The following is a 27,540-nucleotide window of genomic DNA, read 5'->3' on the forward strand; positions in this document are numbered from 1 at the left end:
ACGTTCAAATATACTTTTATTTAGGACAGGCACGATGGAGAAGTTGGGTAGACGCTTTACTGCGAAACTGGCGTCGCCATTTGCAAAACAATTTCAAAAAAGATTTATTTTCAATTGAGATGTATTTTTCATATTTTTCTTCCCTATACTTATTATCCTACCTGCAGCCAAGCCTCTTAAATTAAAGGCTTTGCTGGTTATTCTTTATAAAAAAGGTTTTTCAAATAAATTACTATTTTTCATCCTGTTAAAAAAAGTTGATCAAAAAATTTACTCTGGATATTTCATTAATTTTTTTGTAGCTATGTATTGTTTGTTTTTATTTATACTTGTATATAAAATAAAGAGACATTTCGCATATCGTCAGGACATTAAGACAGCACTTTCAATAATATATCAATCAACTGCTTTTAAAGCAAACATGTCACAAATAATAATCGAACAAACCAGTTTTTAACGTTATCTAATCATTCAAAAATATTTGCTTGTACGTACAACATGTTTAATAATGTTTAAGTATTAAGTAAGTGACCAGTCATCTTTGTGATAAACGTAAATATTCTCCGTGAAAGTTATGTAACTATAAACACTTCCCCTTATATTTACTATTTGGTTACACTATGTAACCAAAGTTACCTGATAATTCTCGCGTACGCTTTAGCCGAAAACCACGCTTAGCGATTTTAGTGATTAAACCACAATTATCGCCTAAACCCATCTGGCCATTTATGGCTCATAATACCATGGTATTTACTTATTTTACCATATTTATTTTTTGAGCTTTCGTAGATTTAAAAGAATCCGCCATTTCTGTGTTTAATATTTATGCCTTTATCTGATTCAGAAAGTATACTTTATTGTTTCTATTCGAGTCTTGAGGCGAAATAGCGAAAAAATCGGAATTGAAATCACATTTTTTTAACATGGAAACTAACATTTAATGGCGTCTAAAATGTGCGTAAATTTCACGTTCGATTTATTTACAAAATGTCCACTTTATAGGTCCAGGCAAGGAAATAATAGTTTTAAAAACATGCTTACATTAACCAATAAACTCTCTTATACTTGATTGACGACTACTTTAAAACCTTTATTACAGGAATACAATAATTGATGTCCGACTTTCTCTGGGAAGTGGTTTTTTTTTACATTAAATATGTATTTTTTTTTAAATAAAATCTTTGTATTATGAAGATAAAAATTATGTAAAAATAATTGAAATAAAAAAAGCTCACCATCTCTAGGTTTTATTTTATGACGAAGTAAAATGCAAATATCCACAGATGTCATTACTATACAAATTACACCATACCAACTGACTGATAGACTTTGACATTCATTAACGTCGATACTCCTTTGAGGAAAATTCGCACCGACGTTCATTTACGTCCATACTCCCGGAAAGGTTAAATATATCAATCTACCGCAGGAGTAGGCAGAGAGAATAGATTTTTTTTTGTTGAAAAACTAATGAAAAGTTTTTAAATACATCTTATATGTTTTGTTTTCAGGCTTTGAATGGCTTCCTCATGATTCTGACCTGTGAAGGAGAAGTCTTCTTTGCTACCCACAGTATTGAAAGTTACCTCGGCTTCCATCAAGTAAGTACCAGTGTTATTATCTTAATATATAAAAATGTTGGTGCATATGTTAGATACAGATAATCTTGGAAACTGCATGACTAATTAACCTCAGATTTTGGGTATATGTTTGTCTTGGCTGTAAGCAGGTTTCTGTATATCAGACGGTAGGTAGGGTAGGGTAGTGTTGTATACATATGATATAAGATATGAAAAAAAAACTTGTTTTTCTGGAACGAATGTACTAAATGACAGAAAATTACAAACATATATTAGCTTGGCTGTAATAAAGGTTCTAGCTAATTTTGGACTTGATAAATGGTGCCGTTATCAAATTATTGTTAAAAATATGAAGATTTTTGGAGCAATCACAACGCGATCATATCGATAAAAATCACACATTAAGAAAAAAATACTACACAAAAGCAAGAAATTAATAATTTAAACCTTTTTATTATTTATTTTTAGAAATAATTATATACTTATAAGTTTATATATTTTTTTAAATCATGCATTATAAATAATACATCTTTCATTATGAAAGTTTAGTTGTTACATAACCAATTTTTTTTTATCAGAGTACCTGTTACGAGTAATAGTAACGAGAAAAAAAGTTTAAAGTAGAAAAGGTCAATGAAAAAGTGTATGTTTTTTTTAAATCATGCAAAATAAATAATACATCTTTCATTATGAAAGTTTAGTTGTTACATAACCATTTTTTTATCAGAGTACCTGTTACGAGTAATAGTAACGAGAAAACAAGCTTAAAGTAGAAAAGGTCAATGAAAAAGTGTTACTATAAAGCATTTAAATAAATGTTGAAATATAAGTTTTAAAAAAAAAATCAGAGTATGAAATTACCCCATAATGACAAAAATTCAGTTGTACTATAAGTTAATTTCATCCTTTTTTTACTAAACCTACATAGCGACTGTACTAAACTTTTTTTTCCGATTGTATTGTTCTGTAATTAGGCTTGGAGATCCAGTGGTAATTTATCCGATTCCGATACCCCGCGATATAATTTATCGGTCTCCGTAGCAGTAAGAGCCCATATTAAAATACCTCTTGATTCATGAATGGGGTGTCGGCCAGTATCACACAGGGAGGGATATATTAAACCGGTCTATAAAAATATCACAGAGTTGAATTGTACATTTTTCAAATGGATAATAAGTACATACATGTATATTTTATTTATTGATACACACCTACACGCTATACGTGTACCTACGTTATAAAACCAATTACATATATTTATACTAAAATATCGTTTTTTTAAAGGAAATAAAATCTCATGACTCACATTTTCATTACTCATACAGTATGGGTATACTATTTGTAATTTTTTTTTTATGTTTTGTGCTGAAACCAAATATTTGTTATTATTATTATCACTTTTATTTTTTTTTAAATATCCATCGTATTCTTCCAATACCCTCTATTAAAATTCTTAAATAAAATGTATACCCATACACCGGCCATGCCTTTGTGGGATATATTTTATGTATATGTATTAACAGAGTATAATATTTTTGTACTTGTTATAATATTATATTATAATTAGCAAAAAAATATATAATAAGCGCTAAAGATGAAGTTAAGATTTATTGTATATAAAATAACAGTATTCGTAACACAACTTATATCAATACGTTTCTATTCTTTATTCATGTAATATCATAAAATTTGTACAAAAAGAAGAGTTTTTTTTCTCATATTAAATACAACAAGATTTTTTTGCTAAAAATAAGTTTTTTTGTTAAAAATACTTCTATAAATACTTCTATAGTCACTAATATAATTTTTTGTGGATACGTGGAATAAAAATACACATTTAAAGTTGATTTAAATCATAATAAAAAAGTAATTCAAGCATTGTTGTTATTTGTGTTTTTAATGGTTTGTCTTAGTTTTTTGCAGTATCTTAACAGGTTTTTAGTGATATTTATTTAAAAAATATTTTTCCATATTCTCGATACCTATGCATTTAGATATGTACATATTTTACACCGAAGAGACTCTTATGTTAGATTCTTTCCGTGGCACGTATTAAATATTAATACCCAAATATGTTTATATCATTATTGAAGTTTACTCAGTCGTTATAATTGATGAGGTTTTTTGCCTAATTTTAACGGGACCGATATAAGGTATAATGAAGAGTCCGATCCTGCTATTAATTGGCCTGGAGTCTGTTTGTAATGGACCAATAAATCTGCTACAATCATCAGTGTCCCGCTGGATGGCTATATCATCTCGAGAGTATATATACCAAAGACTTAAACCTTTCCCGTACTGATCATCCAAAAATTACACGGGAACCGAAGCGGGGTGCCAAAAAACCCCAGTTCATATTTGTATGGAAATCGTAGTACGGAGCTCGTATCTCGAGTCACACATTCCACGTCCCTTCCAGCCCATGTAAGTAACATGCCGCTAGCAGACAAAAAAAAATTCTTGGTTTTCCATAATTTAAAATGGTTACAAAAGTTTTATTTAATAATTTCAATTAATTTTCTTGAGATTTCTACTTTTACAATTAAGTACGAAGGGAATTTCGAGAGAACTGCGTTATTAAAATTAATTTGCAGTACTCTTCAATAAAGAGACTAATCTCTTGAGCTTGGAGAGGGACTTACACTTATTATTTGTTGGTAATAAAACAAATTTTTATTATAAATATTTTTGTGTTTTTTCTTTCTTAGATTAACATGAAATTCATATTATAGATTTACAATATAATTAATAAAAAATATTTTATTGCATTTTAACGTCTTCAATTATCATGTTATCGAATTAAAGTTCATGTATGGGGGATTTCAATGCCCCTGTTCGACTCGGCTAGGTTAATTGTGTTTATTTGTTCGTTCATATTATTTTACAGCGTAAGGTTACACAGGGGAGTAGCCATGTTCTCCAAAACACATATTTTAATGTTGCCGCGTCTAAGATGTGTCATTTTGTAAGTTGAATGAGATAAATAAACTACTTCTTTTCATTCATTCAGCGGGGATTCTGTTAGGAGAGTAATAAATTCATATCGGAATTGATTCAGTGGACTATTGGGGGAAAAATATCAGTTTAAAACTTGATTGATAACGCATATTATTATATTGTTCATAGCTTTTCGTTCGGAGTTGACCATTATTTTTAATTTTATACATTTTTTCATTGTTTATTTATGCAAATATTTTGCTCAACGCCTACAGAGCTTTACGCAATAAAATAAAATAATATCAATAATAAAACTGTACATTATTTTCTTATTTTTCTTTGCTGTTTTACATATCACTCACTCCTTTCAAGAACGTCATAAATCAAAATACTTGATTTTTCAGGAGAACGATTTTATAGTTTAAAAATATAATACAATGTAATAAAAATAAATATCAAGCCACTTATTGAACTTTTTACTGTGCAACAGATCCTTTTAGGTAAAACCTGAAGGATTTTTCTACATTTGCAAAATATTTCGTATATTAAAAAATATAATTAAACAATACCTTTTCTTCAAAATACAAAAATATCACTTTCTGCCCTGTAGCGGGTAAATATTAAGTTAAAAATATGCCTCTTTTGCTGGGATATAGTACATTTTCTGGGCATTTCGAAAACATGCACAACTGAAAATTGACGATTTTTGATTTATGACGTTCTTGAAAAGAGTGAGCGATATGTTACGAATGTAATGTATGGGAGTGAAGCATGATTTTGGCAAATGAAATATGAAATAAGACTGAAGTACAAATACAAATGTGATCTGTAAACGTACAATAAGAAGAAGTACAAATGTGATCTGACAGACGAATGTGCGGCAAAGCGATGTATGATAGATATTCGTATGGTGAAACAAGAAAATAATGCGACGCTGAGATAAAATAAACGTTATCGATAAAATTAAGAAAGGAGTTTTAAAATGGATTGAGCATGTGAGACGCATGAGTGAAGAAAGGACGTTAAAATAAATTTATGAGTTTGATATAGTTGGAAATAGGAGCAGATGAAGACCGAGGATACTAGCTCATCATTTTACGAAAATAATAAGCTCGATATAATCATGAAAAAAATATTAGTATAAATAACTCTTAAGTTATTTATACTAAATAATATAATAATAAATTCAGCATTTGTGAAAAAAATATTATTTCGAGGAAAATTTGGCATGATCAACTAATTTGATATTTGAAAGCGGTCAGGTCACGAGTTGGAATAATCGGCAGGTTTCTATGAGGAGATGCATCAATGTGGAAGAGGCGAAGAATGTGATGATAAGTTAGTTAAATGTTATTACCACGTAATTTTAGAAACCCAATGATTTACTTACCTACTGATTACTTCATGATTGCTTTATAAGGTCATATTATAGGCATTTTAATTACGATATTTTGAATGAAATACCTTTAATAAATGAACATTTTAATGGTTTATTTTTAAATATAAGGCAAGTTAATAGTTGTATCATTATAATTCAGAATGGGGTCAAAGTTTAGGGTAGAAAAAAAAACAGTTCCTGTCAACAAAGGCACACGCCAGACGGGAAGTTCCGTCGCACGTGGTATCCTTAATGGTGAGTTGAGTTTTAACTTAAGGGTGGTTTATCTCAAACCCGTGATATATTTAAAAACATAAAATTTAACAAACTAAACATTATCTTAATGTTAATTTATGATAATAATTTTTAAACGACTAGATTTCTTGAAAGAAATGATTTTTTTTTTTGGAATATTAAAAAAATGCAGTAGGTGACATTTAAAGATTGGAATTGTTAAATATAATTTATTGATATTTTTCGTGTTAAGCCAATAATAGGCAATGAACAAGAATACTATGCTTTTTGTAATTCTGACGTCTTGCAACACCAAAAAGATGCAGCAGATCGCCTATAGAGACCTTCTTATGTGCCTTTATATTTTTTAAAAAACAGCAATTTTTTAACTATTTAAGGATGAAAAATACTCAACTAATCAAAATGCAATACCAAGCAATTCCAACAGAAATTTGAATATTTGGGAACCAAATGCTTGAATAACCTTCCTACACATATGAAAAAAATTCTTAAAAATAAATTAAATGCCTTATATAAATATATATTTCACTCACAAATATAAACAATAAATATTGAATGTATGTCCTTCTTCAAGTACAAGAGATTGGTTTCTTTATTGGAGAGAACAGGGTAACTAATTTTAAGATTTTCAAAAGCAGAAATGTCTACAAAAGAATTAAATAATAAGAATATTATTGTTACTGTATTGTAAAAAGAAAATCCACTGACATATAAAAGTATATGCTTCTTCAAACCCTCATCTGCAACCGATGGTACATAGGGCACTGCATCATATAAACGCAGTGTTATCTCGATCGTTAACACACGAAAAAAATGTGATCAGCCCTCCGCTTTCTGTACCTGTTCAGGATAATATTCAATAAATATTAGAGTGAAAAAAAACACATATTTATTTGACTTCTCCTAGTAATCGAACCCGGGACCTCCAGTACGGTAGCTAAGCGTGTGCATTACACTACGGAGGTGAAAGAATATGGTTAGCTGAGTTTATTTTAATATTATGCCATGTTACCCTCTGCATATGATTACTGCCTTTTATGGCTCTAGCCTAACGACCGCAGATTATTTTCAATACCGCACCTTCAGGAACAGCTTTCATTAGTGTGGACAATATTGAGTAACTAAGGGTTAGTTTTTTTCCTAAGGGGTGAAAACCTTCGAAGCGGAACTACCTCCTTTTGTGAATGTTGGTAAAATGTTATACGTGTGGCGCGTAGAATACAAAGTCTGACTAATGTGAAGATCATTAGAAATTTCATGCAGACTTTTATAAACATATACTAAAAATACTGGCGAGATATTCTTGAATAGAACGTATTTTTCTTTGATTTTTATATTCGATATTGATTGTTTTAAATATCATTACAAATTTCATTTGAACTTTTATAAAAATGTACAGAAAATATTTGTGAGTATTTTTTTTTTAAAGTTAAATTTTTTAAATACAATTTGATACCATTTCTATACATGTGGCAAACTTATAGATGTAAACAGATATTGATGTCGATCAGTTTTAAGTGTATCGCTAATAAAAAGTAACTATATTAAAACATTAGTATAAGGTTATATTCAATCGAACAACCCCTAATCATTTATAAATTCTGAAAAAATAACATCAGGCATCAATTTTCAGTTGTAAAATACGAGCTAGTCAAATGGATTTCTGGACGTTTATTTAATGTCTTTATAAAGTCATATAATATCAATCATTATTAATGTTTCAACTTTATTTAGAGCAAAAAACGATAAACGAAAAAATATTTAACCTAATCAGGCTTGAACACAGATAGTTATTTTAAAAAGTGTGTACTATTTAAAAAATATATATTAACTATTCATCTTTCAACCTTATTCATACCCAATGGTGCATAGAGCAGTATGGTCAACATGGTGTAAACTAGATCGCTTATTACACCAATAATGATCAGTCTAAGGATCTAGTTTTTTTAGATTTAGTCCGCCTCTATAGTGTAGTGGTAAGTGTATTTGGCTACCGTGACAGAGGTCCCGGGTTCGATTCCCACAGGGTTTGAATAAATATGAGAGACAATATTTTGAGTGCGTCCAAATTCTTTTTTACGAATTCTGGTTTCTCACTTATGCTTTTAATGTCTTATACTACAATTAGTCTTATACTGTTTTATATTTTAACTTGAATATAAATCGAAATCAATGTAGGTTTTTTTTATTATGTAATATAACTGATGGGAATAATAAAAAGTTCAAAAATTTTTTTGTTTTATACACTAGGTAAAAAAATATTGCAAAATATCGAATAGACTTTACTTTTGAAAGAGTTGAAAAATGCCAATGTCTTTATAAACATTCAAATAAAAGTCTTATTATATTTTCTCACGCTCCTTATATAAAATATTTAATGGCAATCAAAGATTGTCACGATTGCGCGGACACGCTTCAAGAAAACCATTGTCTATTCTGTAGAACATCTCAAGTTGTCTATTAAGTATTTATGTCTGTGCATGTTGATGCCATTTTGGCATGTTTTCAGTTTTCAATTAAGCTCCCGAAGTATAAAGAAAGCTCCGTATGAAAAGCTCGCGAAATGATTTTCCAACAGGTCTAACGTTTATTCGAAAACAGGGCTGTCATGATTAATTAAGTGGTAAAGTTTTCAATGTTTTATTAAATACATTGCTTTAACATTTTATTTTATTATTATTATTAAATCGTGAAACTGTTTTTAAGTCATGGTTTACAAATACGGTAAGGTGATTGCGCCCCGACTTAAGTATTCACACAACCACAAAAATATTACATAATTATAATTAAAACATTATATTGAAGTCGGGAAGTTGATCGTGGTATACTCGCGGTTCGATCTTCACTTAATATCTTAATTCTTATTTTTGAAAATTCCTGAAAAGGGTATTATAAGTTGCATGTATATCATTAATCAAATATTTTCATTTTATATAAAAAAAGAAATATCTGTTTTCAGCACACTCATTTTTAAATAAATATTTATAGTAATCTACGAAAAATTCTGCTTGTAAAATACGTATGCAATTAGAAATAACATGGAAAAATCAGAGGGAAAATGTATACTAAGCAATAACATTTGTTATATACTGGTATTTAAGATTTTTTTTATTTTTTTTTTGCTGATACTTTATTGCATTGTTTTTAATATTAAAATGCAATTTAGTAGACTCAGAAATAAAAAAAAATAAGTGTTTGATTTTAATATTCAAAATATGAAATAATAGGGGTTGAGAACCTCAATGCTTTATTTACATTTTATGAAGACTAAAAGATCTTCCCTTAAAAAAAGTTTTCTTATGAATACTCGTGCAAAATTAAATCAGGAAGGGGTGAAAAAAACGATTTACTCGAATGTGTGAGGTGTCTGTTTGGTAATTGATGCCAGGAATTCAGAGATTAGAAGAGAATGAATTGAGAGAACTCCTTAAATGCTTGTATGAATAGTGGATATGAGTTTGTAATCTGGTAGCTGGTAGCCCTATGAAGGCACCGTAATACTCGTAGTAACAGTAACATGAGTATATCAGGCAATCGCGTGCCACTCGGCTCCAGTAACCAGTTAACACGTGGGCTGGTAATCGAAAGTGAACTACAATCATTCTTCGTCAATTCATTGCTGTCAATCTGCTCGCTACGCAACTTTTGGCCGCGGCTATTTCGGAGTCATTTCCACTTTATTAACACCGTGCGAGTAAGAAGGATTAGTTACGATACACGGTGTGCAGAATCTAGATATTGGGAAATGTATGTATACATGAACCATTCACACAGTAATAAAATTTTCTCTAGGAACCAGAATATACAGCGATATATCGGTAGTGTAATGGCAAAGGGGTACATCTCTCAAATTTTTCATTTTCTAAGTTTGTTCCCAAAATGTCTAAAATAGTGTATTCCATAATCTGGCAAAAGGATATAGCTGTAGTTGTAATACTCATTTCGTTTTATTAAGATATGTACATATAAAATACATTAAAAAAATTAGTTATTTAATTTCACAAGTTTTTTTTGCTCTCCTGTAAAATTTGGTCTGAGACAGATATACCCCTTTGCCTTTACACTACTGATATTGCACCCCCAATTTTACACTGTGTAATTTACATAAGGGTACTTTTATATTTTTTCCAATTTTTTAGTACTTATATGACCACTCACCGAGATTTTCGTCTACCGGTTTCGAGACGTACCCGTCTCTTCATTAGGATAATCAGTACAACATCATGCAAACGATACTACATGTCACTATTGTTTGCATGCTGTTGTAGTGATTGTCTTGACGAAAAGATGGGTACGTCTCAAAACCGGTAGACAAAAATCTCGGTGAGTGGTTAAATACTAATATTACCAACGTTTTTGTAAAAAAAATATATGTATATAAATATAAATGACTATCCACACATCCGAAACATAATTTATATTCATTAATTGATTCGGCTGTCAGTTTTTGGTAGATAATATTTAAAAATTTAAATTTAAATTTAAATACGACCACTATTATTTGTTATTAAGAAATAGTGCTATTTTCAACAAAAACAATTAAAAATAATATTGTAAATCTTATTTAATTCTTTCTTTTCCCCTTTCAGTCTGACATAGTCCACCAGTCCGTGTACGAGCTGGTCCACTCCGAGGACCGCGAGGAGCTGCAGCGCCAGCTAATGTGGAACTCCTTCCTTCCTTCCGACAGGCAAGCGGCCTCCCTCGCCGAAGCCCTCAGGCCCGAGTACTGCCAGCTGCTGGAGAGGTCCTTCACTGTCCGCTTCCGGTGTCTGCTGGACAACACGTCTGGATTCTTGGTAACTTAGCTCTTCTTCTTCTTATTCTTGGTGTAGGCCTTGTTGCCTGTTTTTAAAAGGGATTAGCCTCCTGCGATGTTGATTCCCAGATGTTTATCCATCTCTTTGGTAGTCTGCCCGGGAGTCGTCTACATTGGGGTTGGACGGGAGACTCTGGATGGTTCCGTTCTCCTTATATGTGAATACCATTTACTTCTTCGTAAACTAACCAATATATTAAAGTTTCAGAATAATTCTATGTACATACATATGTATATTTAGATATTGGCAGATTTTTTTAGAATCAAACAATTCAACAATTAATTTATTTTAGAATTAAACAATTTTGAATATCATGAAAACCTCATTTAGAAAATTCCGAAACAATATTAATTATTATAATTTGCTATTTACTAAATGATTATCATTTACTTTTTTATTAATAGTTTCTAAAATTTGATTTTTAACCAATAGAAATAAGGTTGAAATTATCTACACAACGAAGTTAATGCGTTATTTCTTTAGAATCACAACCCAACTTGTGTACACCTCTACTGATCCCATAATTAAATTATCTGCCCGCCGATAGATGTAATAACACTAATATTTGGTTAATTTATGAAGCGGTGTTTGTACAAGTTATCGTCTCAGCATTTTTCTTATTTTCAATGTCTTATTCAATGTACTATATACTAACTTAATTATAATCTAAATATAATTGACAAATTGCGCTACACATAAAAAAAGAAAGGAAAGTTATATTGCCTGAAGAAATAAGGATTTCATTTGATAATTGAATTGTAATTTAAATTTTACTCAAAGTATGAAAGATTTGAAAAAGATGAATCTTCAGTTATGTAATGAAATTTTTTAAAACACTTTTGCAGAGACTGGATATAAGAGGACGAGTAAAGGTACTTCACGGTCAAAACAGAAAAACGGAAGAACCACCCTTAGCTCTCTTCGCCATCTGCACCCCTTTCGGACCACCCTCCTTGCTGGAGATACCACAGAAAGAGGTTATGTTCAAGAGCAAGCACAAACTAGACCTCGCTTTAGTCTCAATGGACCAAAGGTTAGTAATCCCATATTTTTATGCCATGAATCAGATAATGAGTATTATTCAATGATTTCGCATTAAAAAATTGTTTAATTTATTTGGGAGTCAACCAGTGAAAGGATGCTTCTGAGTCTCAAGTCTTATTTTCATTTACAAACAAAATTATAATAATAATTTATAAACATCATAATTTAAATGCGTTTAGCTTTATGACTTTAGAGTCTAAAGTTTAGACATTATGACTAAAATTCTATAAATAAGTTCAGAAAGACGGGCACATAAAGTTTGTGGACTGATTCAAGTATAAAAATAAAACACTTGTATAATGATAAAAAAAACTATGTATTTGGTTTTTTCTACATAAAATTTATTTGACCAGTGACCAGGTTTCATAGTTGACTGTGAGAAAACATAATCACCGGTCAAATAAAAGAAATGTGAAAAACTATACTTTGTTACGTCTGTCAAGAAATGTCAGTACAAAAATTAAATGTAATAAAACACTTGTGTAAGACTACATTTTGAGATTTTTTTTAAAATTGATTTTTTAAAATAAATAAAACATCAACTTTGTTTTTAACTTCTTTTATTTTTGGAATTTTTATTCCAACCGGTTTCGACAAGCACCTTGTCTTCTTCGGGGGTAAATCCATGCTAAAAAGACAATGCCTTTTTTCAAATACGGTTAAAATAATAGCACGTAAAAAGAGTGGTTAAAAACAAAGCTTGTGTTTTATTTATTTTTTTGAATTTTGTAAAATGTGTCACGAAATATCAGCGAAAACTAACCAAAAATTTATAAAATAATTTTTAAAAAAAATCTTTGTATTTTTACCTGTTGATGACAAGATTTATAGTTTTCGAAACTAATCGTGTTTACATTAATAAACTCAAAAAAAGTTCTTAAAAAGTTTTTTCATTTTATTTTAAAATAAGTAATATATACGTCCGCCTCCGTAGTGTAATGGTCAGCACGCTCGGCTACCGTTCTGGAGGTCCCGGGTTCGATTCCCAAGGGGGGTAAAATAAATATAAGTGATTTTTTCACTCTAATATTTATTCAATATTACCATGGACTGGTACCTGAGAGGAGGGCTGATCACCTTTCCTTCATGTGTAAACGATCAAGGTAACACTGCGTTTATATGATACAGTGCCCTATGCACCATTGGGGTGCGGATAAGGGTTTTATTATATTATTATTATTAATATAAATTGTTATTTTATTTATTGTTTCGGCATTAACTTTGTGGTAAGACATGTCACAATGATTAAAGAAAACACTTCGTTTTTTACCACTTGAGTTTTATTATAGACTACATGTTTCAGAAGTTAAACTTCCATCATTCAGGTCTGTATAGTGACTAAAATATAAAATAAATAAATTAATTAATTAAAATTATAACACATTGTTCCATATAAAGGCCAAATTATGAATTATCTTGAAAATTTAGAAATCCAAAAAAACCTGAATTCTAATAATAATTTATTAAACAATATATTGTTTCAAAATTCTTCACCATTGCTTTTCATTTTTCCTCTGTTTTCAAACTCCGTCCCATGACTAACCCTTTCCCCTTACTTTCCCCTCTCCTTATTTATAGAACAATTTTATATTTTATATTTTAGTTATTATACAGAACTGAATTATGGAAGTTTAACTTCTGAAACATGTAGTCTATAATAAAACTCAAGTGGTAAAAAACGAAGTGTTTTCTTTAATCAAAATAAATTGTTTGCTACGTGCTAATTTATTGTTTGATTCATCATATACAAGTAATTATTTGTTTCTGCATATTCGTCTCTCATTTTATCAATTGGCATCTATGTTACATAAATATAGGGTAGAAAGCGCAAAGTCATTTAATTGATGTATCCTATCTGATATTTCAATAAACGTTTCAATATAATGATTATTTTACAATTTCATGATAATAAAATATCTTCATCATTGAATTATTATATTATTTATCAAAAATGTCATTTCATTAAAACATTGCATAAAACAGTGTTGTTAAATTGTGACTTGTAATTATGTGTATGGTGAAAAATAAATAAATAAAAATATTTTAATATTTTAATATGGTAGTCACCTAAATTTTATTAAGATTCTTCTTAGTATAATGTAGTGCCCTATGCACCATTGGGTGCGTATAAGGTTTAAAGACGAAGAATGAGATTTTTGCAAAGTATTTTGTTTTTGGTTGTTTTATATTTTTCGTCTTCTTAACTTCTTAAGGTTGCTGATTTTTTTTACATCTAAATCAAGGGTTCAGAATTTATTTTAAATCACATTTAAGTTATTAAAACACATCGAGTTTCTGTAACATGAAATGCATATATTCTGGTGAAAAAAACTCCAATCTCGCACAGAGTGGCCATAGATAAATTGGTTTTATTTAAAATAAAATTGGTAATATTGTTTGATTTACGTGTTCTTATTAATAATTTTGATTGTTAAAATTTATAGCAAAGTTTATTATTATACAGATACATTTTTTGTTAGTTCACATCTGGTCGTAATAATGTTTTTTTTCACAATTACCCTGATTGTATTTTCTGAATACCTCTGCATTCAAATTAATCATAATACTTTTAAAAAAATCAATAAGTACATATTTTTTTCAATTATTACCGTCTGTATGCGGCCCTTAGGAAAATTTTAGGCCACGATGCGGCCCGGGATGCAATTTGGATTGGCCAGGCCTGATCTAAATATAGCATATATCGTTCACTCCTTTCAAGAACGTCACAAATCAAAAATCGTCAATTTTCAGTTGTGCATGTTTTCGGAATGCCCTAAAAATGTACTATATCCCAGCAAAAGAGGCATATTTTAACTTAATATTTACCCGCTATAGGGCAGGAAGTGTTGTTTTTGCATTTTGAAGAAAAGGCATTGTTTAATTTTTTTTTAATATCCTAAATATTTTTCAAATGGAGAAAAACATTCAAGTTTAACCTAAAAAGATCAGTTGCACAGTAAAAAGTTCAATAAGTTGTTTGATATTTATTTTTAATACATTTAATGATATTCTTAAACATTAAAAACGATCTCATGAAAAATCAAGTTTTTTGATATATGACGTTGTTGAAAGGAGTGAACGATATGTAAAATATTGCTGATTTCACCCACAAACATGAAAATTTATTCAATTTCGGGTTTATGATATCTTGAATATCGATAAGTCTATCAATTGATAAATCGGTTTTAGTGTGATTGGATATAATTTCAGTGTTTGTTTTCTTATTTCAGGGGAAAGTTACTGCTTGGATACTCAGATTCAGAACTAGCAAATATGGGTGGATATGACATGGTGCATTATGATGACCTTGCTTACGTGGCAAGTGCTCACCAAGAATGTAAGTATTGGTTCGAAATCACCCAATCTTTGGGATTAGTTAGTTCAGTGTTCCGCAAACTTTTTCTATTCAAGGTACACCTGCCAAATCAAGACATTTTAGAGGGACACCAAAGAAAAAAACCAAAATATACATTAAAAAATAATTTCTTATTAAAATTAATAGTTTTTTTTTAATTAATGTTTTACTTAGTAAATACCACTATTTCTTACAATCTACTGTGACACGTGTTTCGATGCATTCCGCATCATTTTCAAACATCGTATGAAAATAAAATGGTGTTTGAAAATGATGCGGATGAAAATTATGGTGTTTGAAGATGATGGGGAATGCATCAAAGTAAAACATTAATTAAAAATGCTTAGATTTTTCCACAAAGTGACTGCCTAATCAATTAATGAAAAATTAATAAAATCTGAAAACAAATATAACATATGTTTAATGCAAATTGTGAGCCTATTTAACTGAGCACATGCAATGAAAATTTGGAGCAATTGTTGATAAGGCTGCTTCTCACCTCTTCATTGATCGTCCTTGTGCGTTTATTTTATTATTTAATAGTAGTCAGAGTCGAATATCCCAATTCTCACACTCTTCGCGCAACAAAGCGCCGCGTAGTTTTCAGCTTTTTCTAGGTGTGTTATCTTTACAAAACTAGACGTATTTTTCCGCGGCACACCAACCAGTGTGCCGCGGCACACACATTGTGGAAAACTTAGTATTTAAATACAAAATTTATGGAAATTGATTTAATGGTATTTTTTTTCAGTATTGAAAACTGGTGCTTCCGGCATGATTGCATATCGCTTCCAGACCAAAGAGGGCCAGTGGCAGTGGTTACAGACTTCTTCCCGGCTCGTTTATAAAAACTCCAAACCCGACTTTGTTATTAGTACACATAGGCCTCTCATGTAAGTCAGTTTAAAATGTTTTTTAATTTAATTTTATTTGGGAATTTTACATTTTACAATATTTACTTCAATCAAGTCATTCACATAAATGCAACACAAAATAAGTCCTTTATTCCAGTTACTAAATTCAACATTTGTAAATTTGTGAAAATACTTGTATGATAGATGGGAGGGAGGAAAAGGGACAAAGGGAAAGACCAAAGCTTATGTCAAAGACATAAATGTCGAGTTAAAATGTAGCGCTGACAATGATGAGTAGAATATATCAAAATCTCCGTATTCATCGTAAACCAATTTAGCTGAACGATAAATATAGAGCTGTTAAGAGTTTGTTCCACTCGTGAGAAGCGCTGTGGTATTAGTTTTCCTGGTGATCCGACTTTTTCATTATAAACGTATTAAGTCTAATCTTTTATTTCCTTTTTGTAGGGAGGAGGAAGGTCGCGACCTTCTCGGCAAAAGAACGATGGACTTCAAAGTGAGCTACTTAGACGCGGGACTCACGAACTCGTACTTTACTGACGCCGATCAGCTGGTAGGGACGGGGCCGTTAGGGGCCGGTCCCGGCGCCTCGCCTAGCGGCGCTCCACCCCAGAGGGTCAACCGGCGGTACAAGACGCAGCTGCGAGACTTCCTCTCCACTTGTCGGACCAAACGCAAACTGGTGACAGCGCCGACACCGACAACTCCCACACCCACCTTGAATCCTATGGCAGCCGCAGAATACATGTGTCCCGATTCCTCGAGTGCTGCTGCAGCCGTAGCGGCAGCGTACTCTAACCTCAACACCATGTATCCCGCGCCTTACGCTACCACAGCGGTCCCTGGACCAGCGGATAACGGTCTCTCCTACATGGGACATTCCACCAACTTCCAGCATTCTCTTTACCCTCCGACAGCCATCGACAATCGCTTCCTCACTACCGACAATCTGTTCCACCAATACCGTCCTCTCGGAACATACTACCCGGAATATCACACGGCCGCCACATCGCCGTACGTGTCCAACGGATTCCTGGACATGTCACCCAGAGGAACGTCCTGCTCTCTGCCGACCTACGACGCGGGAGGGACTCCGACGCACCACAACTACCCGATAGCCAGCAAGCCCTCCATGATGCAGATGGACGACAAGATAATCTACTCCTGCACGCAGATCCTTGACCCTTCGTCCCCGGGAAAGTACGCGGCGTACGCGGACAACTCGAGAGGGTACACGGTGGCTAATGTGGCCGTCACGTCTCCGTACTCGGTGAGCCCGGTGGCGCAGCCGATGACGCCCAACTCTCAAGCGAAGTTGGGCAAGAGCAAGCACTCGCCGCACGAGGAGGGCGCGATGTCGTCCTCCAACTCGGAGGGCAGATCGCCGGTGAACATGAACGGGATGGTGACGCCCAAGATGGAGGAACAGAAGGTCGGCAGTCCCGTGCAGTACGGGGAGGCGCCGCGGCAGACGGTGCTGATGTGGGGGGCGCGGTCCCCGGGCGGGGGCGCGGGGGGTGCCGGGCCCCCCTGGAGCTCCCCCGGGGGCAGCCCACCCCCCCCGGACCCGCCAGAGGTATGGCCCCCGCACCAACACCAGTATTACCACCCCTACACTGCCTCACAGTGAGTCACACTACACTATTTTCGTTCGTAATCTTAGAATTTTACTAACTTTCGTAATCTTAACTAATGTAATCGTAACTTTCGTTATATTTACTAATTTAATAGTTAAAAAATGTGGCATGTTACCCATAGAAATCGTTGCGTACTAAAGCAATATTTTCACAAATAATTCAACCATAACAATGTAGAATTAACATGAATATTATTTTTAAATAAGTTTAAGTAGTAACTAAGTAATAACTTTTTTAAATATTTAGTAGATTAATGATAAAATTAACTACGGGTCCTTTTGTGCGTATATGCGTGGATAGGTAGGGGTGGCAGTCGTTATTCAGTAAATCGATCATCCTTAGCTCTATGGGGTCCAATCGGTAAAATCGACCTAAGACAGACACTGATTAATATTACTACAAATTTTCAGTGATTCAGCATATTTTCGACATCCAATATGTTTTTAAATATCACAAAGATTAACTTAGTATTCATTGTAAATAATAATAATAATAAAAAAATTATGTCTCAACCAGCATGTTACTTTAATTATCCGGCACATATTTTTTAATAATCCTTTTTGAGTAATTTTCTTATAAATTTCACTGCATGTTAAAAATTAAACAATATAAAAAGGGAAAGATGGCACCTAAAATATTGCGAAAATTCATCTAACTGATTTCTATCGCTGATCTTTGTTCGCTCATTGGTGTTGCCAGGTGTGGAATTTACGCATGATAGTTGTAGAATATTTTTAAAAAAGCTCTCACAGTCAGCATTTGTTCAACGTCAAATCGTGACTACATAGTAACGTGACAGACTTGTTTTCGAAGTATTGGGTATAGTTTTCAAATCGTAAATCAATAAATATATCACCAAAACTGACTGAAAATATCAAGGCTAAAAATGCATATCAGCATTTTTCAAGTCATAAATATGCTAGTACTGCTATCACATGACTGCAAAGGTGGAATCACCTGGCTGTATTACAATTGAGATACCTTTCTTCTTCTTCAAACCCTTATCCGCAGCCAATGGTGCATAGGGCACTGCATCATATAAACGCAGTGTTATCTTGATTGTTAAACACATAAAGGAAAGGTGATCAGCCCTCCGCTACAGGTACCAGTCCATGGCAATATTGAATAAGTATAAGAGTGGAAATATCACTTATATTTATTTGACCCCCTCCCTAGGAATCGAACCCGGGCCAGGGGACCGGGGTCCCGTACGGTAGTAGAGCGTACTGACCATTTTACTACGGAGGCTGACGGGATATCCTTAACACGGTTTAAAAAAATCGTTGGACGTTCATCCTGGTTTCTGTGTTCAGTTAATGTATTCAGAGTAATAGAATGTCCTCGTTTGTGTACACTGATTTCAGTACAGCGGGCAGTGCGGCCAGCCACGCTCCGATCGGCCGGACAGGAGTCCTTTGCTGTCCATCTCTGAGGTGACCAACACGCTGCTCAACCAATAGCAATGTGCCCCCGCACGCAGGTACATATGTCCTCATACTACTACTACTTGACCACATCTGCTCTCCATTTGGAATACACAAACTGCCTCCAGGATCTTCTGTCTTCCTTGCATCCTCCCAAGTCAAATTTACGTCCCAAAGTTCAATCGAGAACTGCCGACGGGTTGTCAGCAGTGGACACCCTGGGCGGGAACCTGATGCCTTGTAAAAGAGGCAAGCTTGATGGCAGATCTTGGGAGGCATGTGAAGTATATGGCTTAGCCAACTGAATCGCTATTTCTTGGTGACAGTCGTGACTATGGGTTGCTACATTCCTACATTAGGTTAAACATTTTACATACAAATAATATTCTTCTTCTTCTGCTTAGTGTAGGCTTTGTGGCCTGTTTTTGAGGGATTTAGCCTCCTGGGATGTCGATTCCCAGCTGTCAATGCATTTCTTTGGTGGTCTGATCGGGAACCGTCTACCTTAGATTAGTTGTGCAGTGCAATGTGGGGGATTCTAGATGTTTTCATTCTCCTCCTATGTACCTTGTACCTTGTTGCCTTCCTCACCTATCGATATCTTCGATCTCCCATATTTCTCTTATCCTGGTGTTCCTTATTCTATCTCCTAGACTCTTGACAGATATGCTCCTTAGAGTCTTTATTTCTCTTAGCGCGTGTTTTGTTACTGCGGTGTCCGCTCTGCATTCGATCCCATATGCCATGATGGGTCGTACACAAGTTTTATATATTTTAATTTTGCTGCCGATCTTAATGTCAGGGTTTTTTCAAATAGAATTTTTTAGGTATCCAGAGATGAGTGCAGCCTTTTTTTTGTTCCCAATACAATCAAAATGATGATCCATTTAATATAACATGCAAAATGTCAGAAATCAGCCAGCTTATCTTAAAATCGCAAAAATATGACAGTATACAAAATTAAGAAATGATCTATAATATATTTTATTTTTCCATGATTTCAGATTGGATGACTTAAAAATCTCATTGTTCCAGTTTGCATAACAGCACAACCTATCAAAACTAATTACCTACTTAGAATGTAAATGTATTTATTAAGTAATATCTAATTTTAAAATATTTGTAATTCTAAAAGCTTATGTAATAAATTTTCTTATTTGAAAATATGAATCCCTTGTAAAAAGTAAGTTATTTATAAATATAAGAAATATTTTAAATATTCCCATTATAAATAATTGAGAACTTCAATGCCTTAAGCTGTATTTGCAGAGTTATAAAAAAATATTATAATATGATATCACACCAGTAAAGGATTAATTTATTTACGTTTAGTGAATTGTTTTATTTTCTTTAATTAATAGGTACTGAAAAATAAGACTATTGTTGTATTATTATTTTTTAATACAAACAAATATTGTTAAATATTATCTTTTGAAAATCACGAGCTTTGTATAAAATATTTTTAAATTTTTTATAAAAACGAAATGTTTCAGGAAAAATCTATGTAAAAAATATTACTACAAAGTAAGCATGATTGATGGAATTTTTTCTTCGATAGTATGTATGCAAGTAATTTCATGCCTATATATGCACATGAAAAATATAAATGGTTTAAAAATCATAAAATGATACAAACTGAAATAAAATCTGAAACAAATTTTGGAAACATTGTAATTTTATTTTAAGAATACGATTTGTTTTTATACTAATATATTACGGAATCTGGCAGCACTTTAAAGTCGATTACAAAGTTAATCGTAACTTATAATTATTTTCATAAATTATATTTATTATTTATTTTTTACAAGAAATATAAATATGGGTATAAGCATTAAACTGTCAAAACAATCATTCAGTCACAATTTATTTATTTTTATAATCCAACGGTCAAACCTGAAATAATATCGATGATTTCATTATTATTATCCCTTTGCTATTAAGGATGATTACGTATCCTTTTAATAAAAATAAGTTTTGCTGTAAAAATATTTTTTTCCGTTAGATGAGCATTATATGTCACAAAACATACAAACCACTCTACCTTGTGTTGACTATGCTTTTATTCGGAGTTTCATAATTAAAACTCAATTCCTCATAAAGGTTTTTTTAAGTGCCTACCTATAATTCTTTTTCGTGTTCATATTCCTTTGTTTTTTTCTGTGATATGTGTTTATTGAACAAAATATTAGTTTTTTATATGAATCACTTTAAGGTTCGTAAATATTTTATTAATTTATACACATATGTAAAAAAAAACACTTCCATCTTTTAATAATGTATGAATATTAAGAATCGTTCTAGTCCAAAGAAGAAAGTATTTGTCTGTTTATATAAATATATAATTAAGTCTTTTAGAATAAGTCATTTTAATAATTATTATCCATGAAATGTTTTTGTATCATATTCATAAATTGTGTAACATTTATTTAAAGAATTTTAAAATTTTCCTGTCAGTGAATAAACAATGCTCTTCGCTTCATTACGATGTTTTGCTATGAATGACATCAATTTAATCTAAAATAAATATAATAATACCTTAGCATGTATGTTTTTATTTTCCCAATTGAGATCACTCCCAAAGGTAAAATGGACATTATGTGCCCTTATTAGTGTCGTGGCGTTTATTTTAATATTAAAATAAAGAACACTCAGAAAAGAAGAGATGTGAAGAGAATTTCATTATTGATCGGGCAGTCACATTGCGGTATTATCTAGCCATTTTAAATTTAAGTTTATTTTATTTTATTTGTTCGGGAATTGTACAGCTTAATATTTGAAAAAGTATAAAATAAAAAAAAGTCACATTAACAATAATAAACAAAACAAATCATTACCAAAAAAAGTTAAATTAATAAAATTAAAGCCAATTAAACAATACCACATTTATGTTATAATAACTTTTAAAAACATGAGAGATAAAAAAATCACCATTTATTAAAATCTATTGTGCCACGTGTTTCGATGAGAGATTATTAAAATGAGATTAGAGAGAAGAAGAGATGTGAAGAGAATTTCATTATTGAACGGGCAGTCACGTTGCGGTATTATCTATCCATTTTAAATTTTATTTTATTTTATTTATTATATTTTATTTGTTCGGGAATTGTACAGCTTAACATTTAAAAAAGTATATAATAAAAAATAGTTACATTAACAATAATAAACATTACATTACATTAACAAAAATAGTTACATTAATAAAAATAAAGCCAATTAAACAATTCCACATTTATGTTATAATAACTATTAAAAACATTAAGAGATAAAAAAAATATATAAAAAAGAATGGGAGTGTATGTGTGAGGAAGGGAGTAAAAGGGTAAGGGTATGGTTAAAAAAATAGAATTAGCAGGAAGGAAAAAAACTTGGATAATACCACCATTTATTAAAATCTATTGTGACACGTGTTTTGATAAGAAATTATTAAAATGCGATTAAAGAAGAAATTATACAAAGAAAAGTTAGAGAAGAAGATAATAAATCCAACCAGGCGTCAATTAATGACACAGATTTTTTCAAACCGTCAACAGACTTTAGTTCTCAAAACTCCACGAAAAAACCATTACAGATAACCTCCCTATAACGTTGAGATAAGATGTTTTAAAATTGCACTTGATTAAGCTTCAGCTATTTCCGCTGGTTGAAATGTAAAAATTAAATTTAAAACTTTATCCTCTTATAACGTTCCCTCCGATAACGCGGTACTTATATCAACGTTTTAGGGGGGTTTACTGTATACTATATTAGACTGTATATTTTCAGGAATACAGATTTCTTTTTATAAAACTAGAATTGGACTTTAAACAGCATTTCTTCTAGCCCCTATCTACACATAAGTGGTGTTAATTTTACAAAGATACATCTGAAAGATAGAATCCTTGAAAAAACGTAACCAATTACTTTACGACTCACCCAATATAGAAACTGGAGAAAATAACCCTTACATAATATTTATGTATTTAAATTTGTTGCCGAAGAAAGTGAAGAGGTTTGAAATAAAAGGCCAACCGAGAAAGAAAAATTAGTATTGAATTCATTATAAAATACCTACCTACCTGCCTATAAATTAGACTAATAATAGGAAAATGCAAAAACTCATTTGTTCATTTATAAAGTTCAAAAAATAATTCTTAGCGCCATACGCTTGCTGCCTGCCATCTGTTGAAAATTGTAAAAACATTTTCTAAATCATGTTCACCTGAAACAAAAATTTAATAATAATTCTAAAGATGTCACTAACGTGTGTTGTTTCTAAATCGTATTTTTTTTAAAAAATATATATTATTTTAATTCATCAAGTATTAAATCATAGATTTACTAAAGGATTGTAAACTGAATATGCAAAGTTAAACTTTTCGAATATATTGTATTTTTTCAACAGTAAATTTAAAATACCCATATACTTATTAAGTATCTTGAACTAAAACTATAATAAAAGTGTGTAGATATTTATTAATCGAAGTATATTACGCGTAAGCCGATGGAATAACTTTTTCTCGATAATATAAACCTACCAAGCACACATACACTGAAAAGTATTATTGTTACGTATTGGAGTATATACAGACGTATACGCCAATACTTATCTAGTCAAAGTTAGACGTGCAAAAACACTCCTGATGGCAAATATAACTCTTAAAATGACACAATTTTGAACAATTAATAAACGAAACCCTTCATGTCAGATGAAATATTCCAAAAATAATGAATTACCATTATTTTAGTATAAAGGGAAACCAATACGCATCTTAAATTTGTAAGTAGGTACTTAATGATTTATGCTGCGTTTACCGTGACATTTACACGTTTATACCGAATGAGCTATACTGTCGATAACGAAGTGGAACTGTCAAAATGTCAAAAAGTTGTCTACATCCCGAGTGTTTTTATTAGCCCTTATTGATGTTTTACCGTCCAGTTTTATTAAAATTTAAATTATTTATGTATATAGAGTGCGAAATTTAGTTTACGTGAATACTATGTTGCTTGTGACAGTTTTGTTTTAACGATATTCCTTTATTATGGAATCCAAAACGAATATATATCACCTCTGGATTCAATACACAACACAGGTGAGCCCTTATAAACAGGTGTATATAAAAAAACTTATTATTATTTGCAACCAAAAAATGTGTATTCTTTTTCAAACGAAAATCAAAACACTGACTAATTGGTATAATTTTCTGTTTGTGTACCTAGTCAAATTTCGCCTTGTTCTGAGAATGATTGAAAGCAATTCCTTAGTTATGTGTCGGTATTTTAATAATTCACAAAATATATTTGTTCTCACATAATAATCTGATTCATTTATTAACATCTGAATATATTAACCGATAATGGAATTTCAAAATGTCTAAATGTGGGGATTGGCCGGAGCATTTCGTCGTAACGTAACGTCGTTACGTCGCTCGTGGAGAGCATCTGACTATGGATGAAGCGCTTAGCTCGCTGTACTGACTATACCAATGCTTGCATCGTAACGTAACACATTACGACGAAATGGCTCCGGTCAGTCCCCACCATAAAACCAAATATACAATACTTTCCAAGCTGTTCATAATTTCCACAATCATTAAAACAAAACTTATATAGTATTGAGAGAAATAAAAAACGAAAATTAATTATGGTTACATCTCTCCTATTATCAGAATGCGTAGCCCCATTTGTTCTTTTGGGTTTTTCGGTATAAATCTCACCACATTTTTTACACTTTTGCATCCTATGGGGTGCAGTGGTTTTCCATTCATTGATTCGGCAGTTACTTTGTGGTAATATCTATCCATTTTGATTTTAAGTTTTACTTGATAAATACCACTATTTCTTAAAATCTATTATGACGCATGTTTCGATACGCACTGCATTGAAACACGTGTCACAATGGATTTGAAGGAATAGTGGTATTTACCAAGTAAAATTAAAATTTTAAATGCAGAGGTTTTAGAACTGAAAGATTTTGATTCGTGTTTATGCCTTTTTTTGCTCATAGTTTTATTCAATTCGTCTAAATTGTTGTTGCGTCACAATGCATTTGTTTTTGTACATACTAATATTTTTACAGTTTTTATTTATCTGTTAAATTTAAAAGACAATATGAATGAAGATATGTAGTTGCAAAGCATGCATGATTTACTAATATTCGGTCTGTATATATGATCGTGATAGAATATTAAAATACTTTATTTAAAAAACAACCTTAAAAACCTAGTAGAAACTAAATTGGCAGTGTTGAGATAAACGTTATGGATAAAATTAAGAAAGGTAGGTTGAGATGGTTTGGACATGTGGAACGAAAGAGTCCAATGTTTTATATACTGCAGAAAGAGCATGTCATTGCTTATCTGATAATGTTAAAATAACCCATATCAATGTGTCAAGTTATTTGAATAATGTTACATGCTTATTTTGATACTTGCTTCATATTACAATCTCTCATAAACTTCATATCGAGTTTGCTGTATGTTTAATTGTGTTATACTATATTTAACACCTTTGCACGTTTAATGCATTGTGTAAATGGTGCAATTGTTTGAATGTTGTGCTACAACTGTATGTATGTATATGTGTGTACTGCACATATTTTATTGCAAAATTTCTCATTGCAAGGTATATTCATACGCACATATTATTTGATAAGACTTGGCTTTTTATTTTTCTTGCACTGTAATTTAAGAGTAATATATTTTTTTACGTAAATACATAATTGATGGTTTTTTTTGTTAATATTACAAGAAATTTATAAATGTTTTACAAAATATATACAGTAAGTCCTCTACTTACGTGGTTTTGACTTATAAACTATTGTGTTGATGGGATAATGAAAGAGGGAAAGAGATAAATGACACTCGCACCCTTCCTCTCTCCGCCTTTACTGTCTACAGGATGTGATGAAGGACCAAGTCATAATTTAGATTTCTTGTTAGTTACGTGTGTCTTATGCTCGGGATTCTTTCCACCTTTTTTTTAAAGAATTAACCTACAAAGCCTAAGGCAGCTTGTGCACTACACCGAATTTTGCCATCCGGAAGTCCGGTTTTGAAAAATAAAAGTGACTGTGACAGTTTAGCGTGATTGAATTTATGTGCAACGTTTTCACGCACAGATCCGAAGAAAGATGGACAATAGCACAAGCCAATCCAAGCCAATCATCGTTTTATCACGCTGACTGAAGTGCCCGACGGTAAAATTCCGTGTAGTGCACAAACGCCCTAAAGGCTTGCCTTGTAAAAAATCAGTACCAATGCAATCTACGATAATTACCAATAATAAAGGAATATAAATAATTAATAAGGAGTTTGTACTTAAAAACTCTGTATTAACACGTAAAAAAATATGTTTATATACGTATCTGATTTAGTAATAACTTCTGAAAATGATAATGTTTTATTAAATTTATGTATTCTATTTTCACACATCGCTCACTCCTTTCAAGAACGTCATAAATCAAAAATCGTAAATTTTCAGTCGTGCATGTTTACGGAATGCCCAGAAAATGTACTATATCCCAGCAAAAGCGACATATTTTAAACCTAATATTTACCCGCTACAGGCAGAAAGTGTTGTTTTTGCATTTTGAAGAAAAGGTATTGTTTAATTTTTTAAATGGATACCAAATATTTTTGAAATGGAGAAAAAACATTCAGGTTTTACCTAAAAAGTTCTGTTGCACAGTAAAAAGTTCAATAAGTGGCTTGATATTTATGTTTAATACATTGTATTACAGAAAATGTACTATATCCCAGCAAAAGCGACATATTTTTAACTTAATATTTACCCGCTACAGGGCAGAAAGTGTTGTTTTTTCATTTTTAAGAAAAGGTATGATTTAATTATTTTTTTAAATATACTAAATATTTTTCAAATGGCGAAACAACATTCAGGTTTTACCTAAAAAGATCTGTTGTACAGTAAAATGTTCAATAAGTGGCTGGATATTTATTTTTAATACATTGTATTATATTTTTGAACTTTAAAAACGTTCTCCTGAAAAATTAAGATTCTTGATTTATGACGTTCTTGAAAGGAGTGAGCGACATGTACTTATATCCTTTGAAACTACATCATATTATCGTACATACCATATATTTAAGAAATTACAAATATTTTTTTTCGTCTTACATTATTTTTGTCTTACACATAAACCCTTGGAACAATTTAATGGCGTGAGTAGAGAACTTACGGTATGTAAGTAAATATGATTATTAAAATAATATATGGTCATGTAGTAACTATTATAAT

The 27,540-nt window shown here is 31.6% G+C and overlaps 2 protein-coding genes across 3 annotated transcripts in view; both read left to right on the forward strand.

The window, feature by feature from the left end:
• Window positions 1–21,844, forward strand: part of ss (aryl hydrocarbon receptor spineless) — a 212,332-nt gene extending 190,488 nt beyond the window's left edge. The window contains exons 6-13 of the mRNA XM_088269315.1: window positions 1,512–1,601; window positions 10,740–10,949; window positions 11,816–12,003; window positions 15,245–15,351; window positions 16,121–16,262; window positions 16,692–17,870; window positions 19,246–19,361; window positions 20,310–21,844. Coding sequence (XP_088125441.1) covers window positions 1,512–1,601; window positions 10,740–10,949; window positions 11,816–12,003; window positions 15,245–15,351; window positions 16,121–16,262; window positions 16,692–17,870; window positions 19,246–19,318 — 1,989 coding nt within the window. The 3' untranslated portion in view covers window positions 19,319–19,361; window positions 20,310–21,844. The remainder of the gene's footprint in view (window positions 1–1,511; window positions 1,602–10,739; window positions 10,950–11,815; window positions 12,004–15,244; window positions 15,352–16,120; window positions 16,263–16,691; window positions 17,871–19,245; window positions 19,362–20,309) is intronic.
• A 2,255-nt stretch (window positions 21,845–24,099) lies between these two features.
• LOC148303845 (neurobeachin-like protein 1) overlaps window positions 24,100–27,540 on the forward strand; it is a 148,304-nt gene continuing 144,863 nt past the window's right edge. Inside the window, exon 1 of one of the 2 annotated variants that reach the window (XM_088269309.1) lies at window positions 24,100–24,377. In XM_088269309.1, the coding sequence (XP_088125435.1) occupies window positions 24,327–24,377 (51 nt within the window). In that variant the 5' untranslated portion in view covers window positions 24,100–24,326. The remainder of the gene's footprint in view (window positions 24,378–27,540) is intronic. The other variant, XM_088269308.1, reaches the window with a different exon arrangement.

This window comes from Brachycentrus maculatus, unplaced genomic scaffold (assembly GCF_059751285.1).
Source record: "Brachycentrus maculatus isolate JH-2025_06_01 unplaced genomic scaffold, ASM5975128v1 h1tg000344l, whole genome shotgun sequence".
Classification (NCBI taxonomy): domain Eukaryota; kingdom Metazoa; phylum Arthropoda; class Insecta; order Trichoptera; family Brachycentridae; genus Brachycentrus; species Brachycentrus maculatus.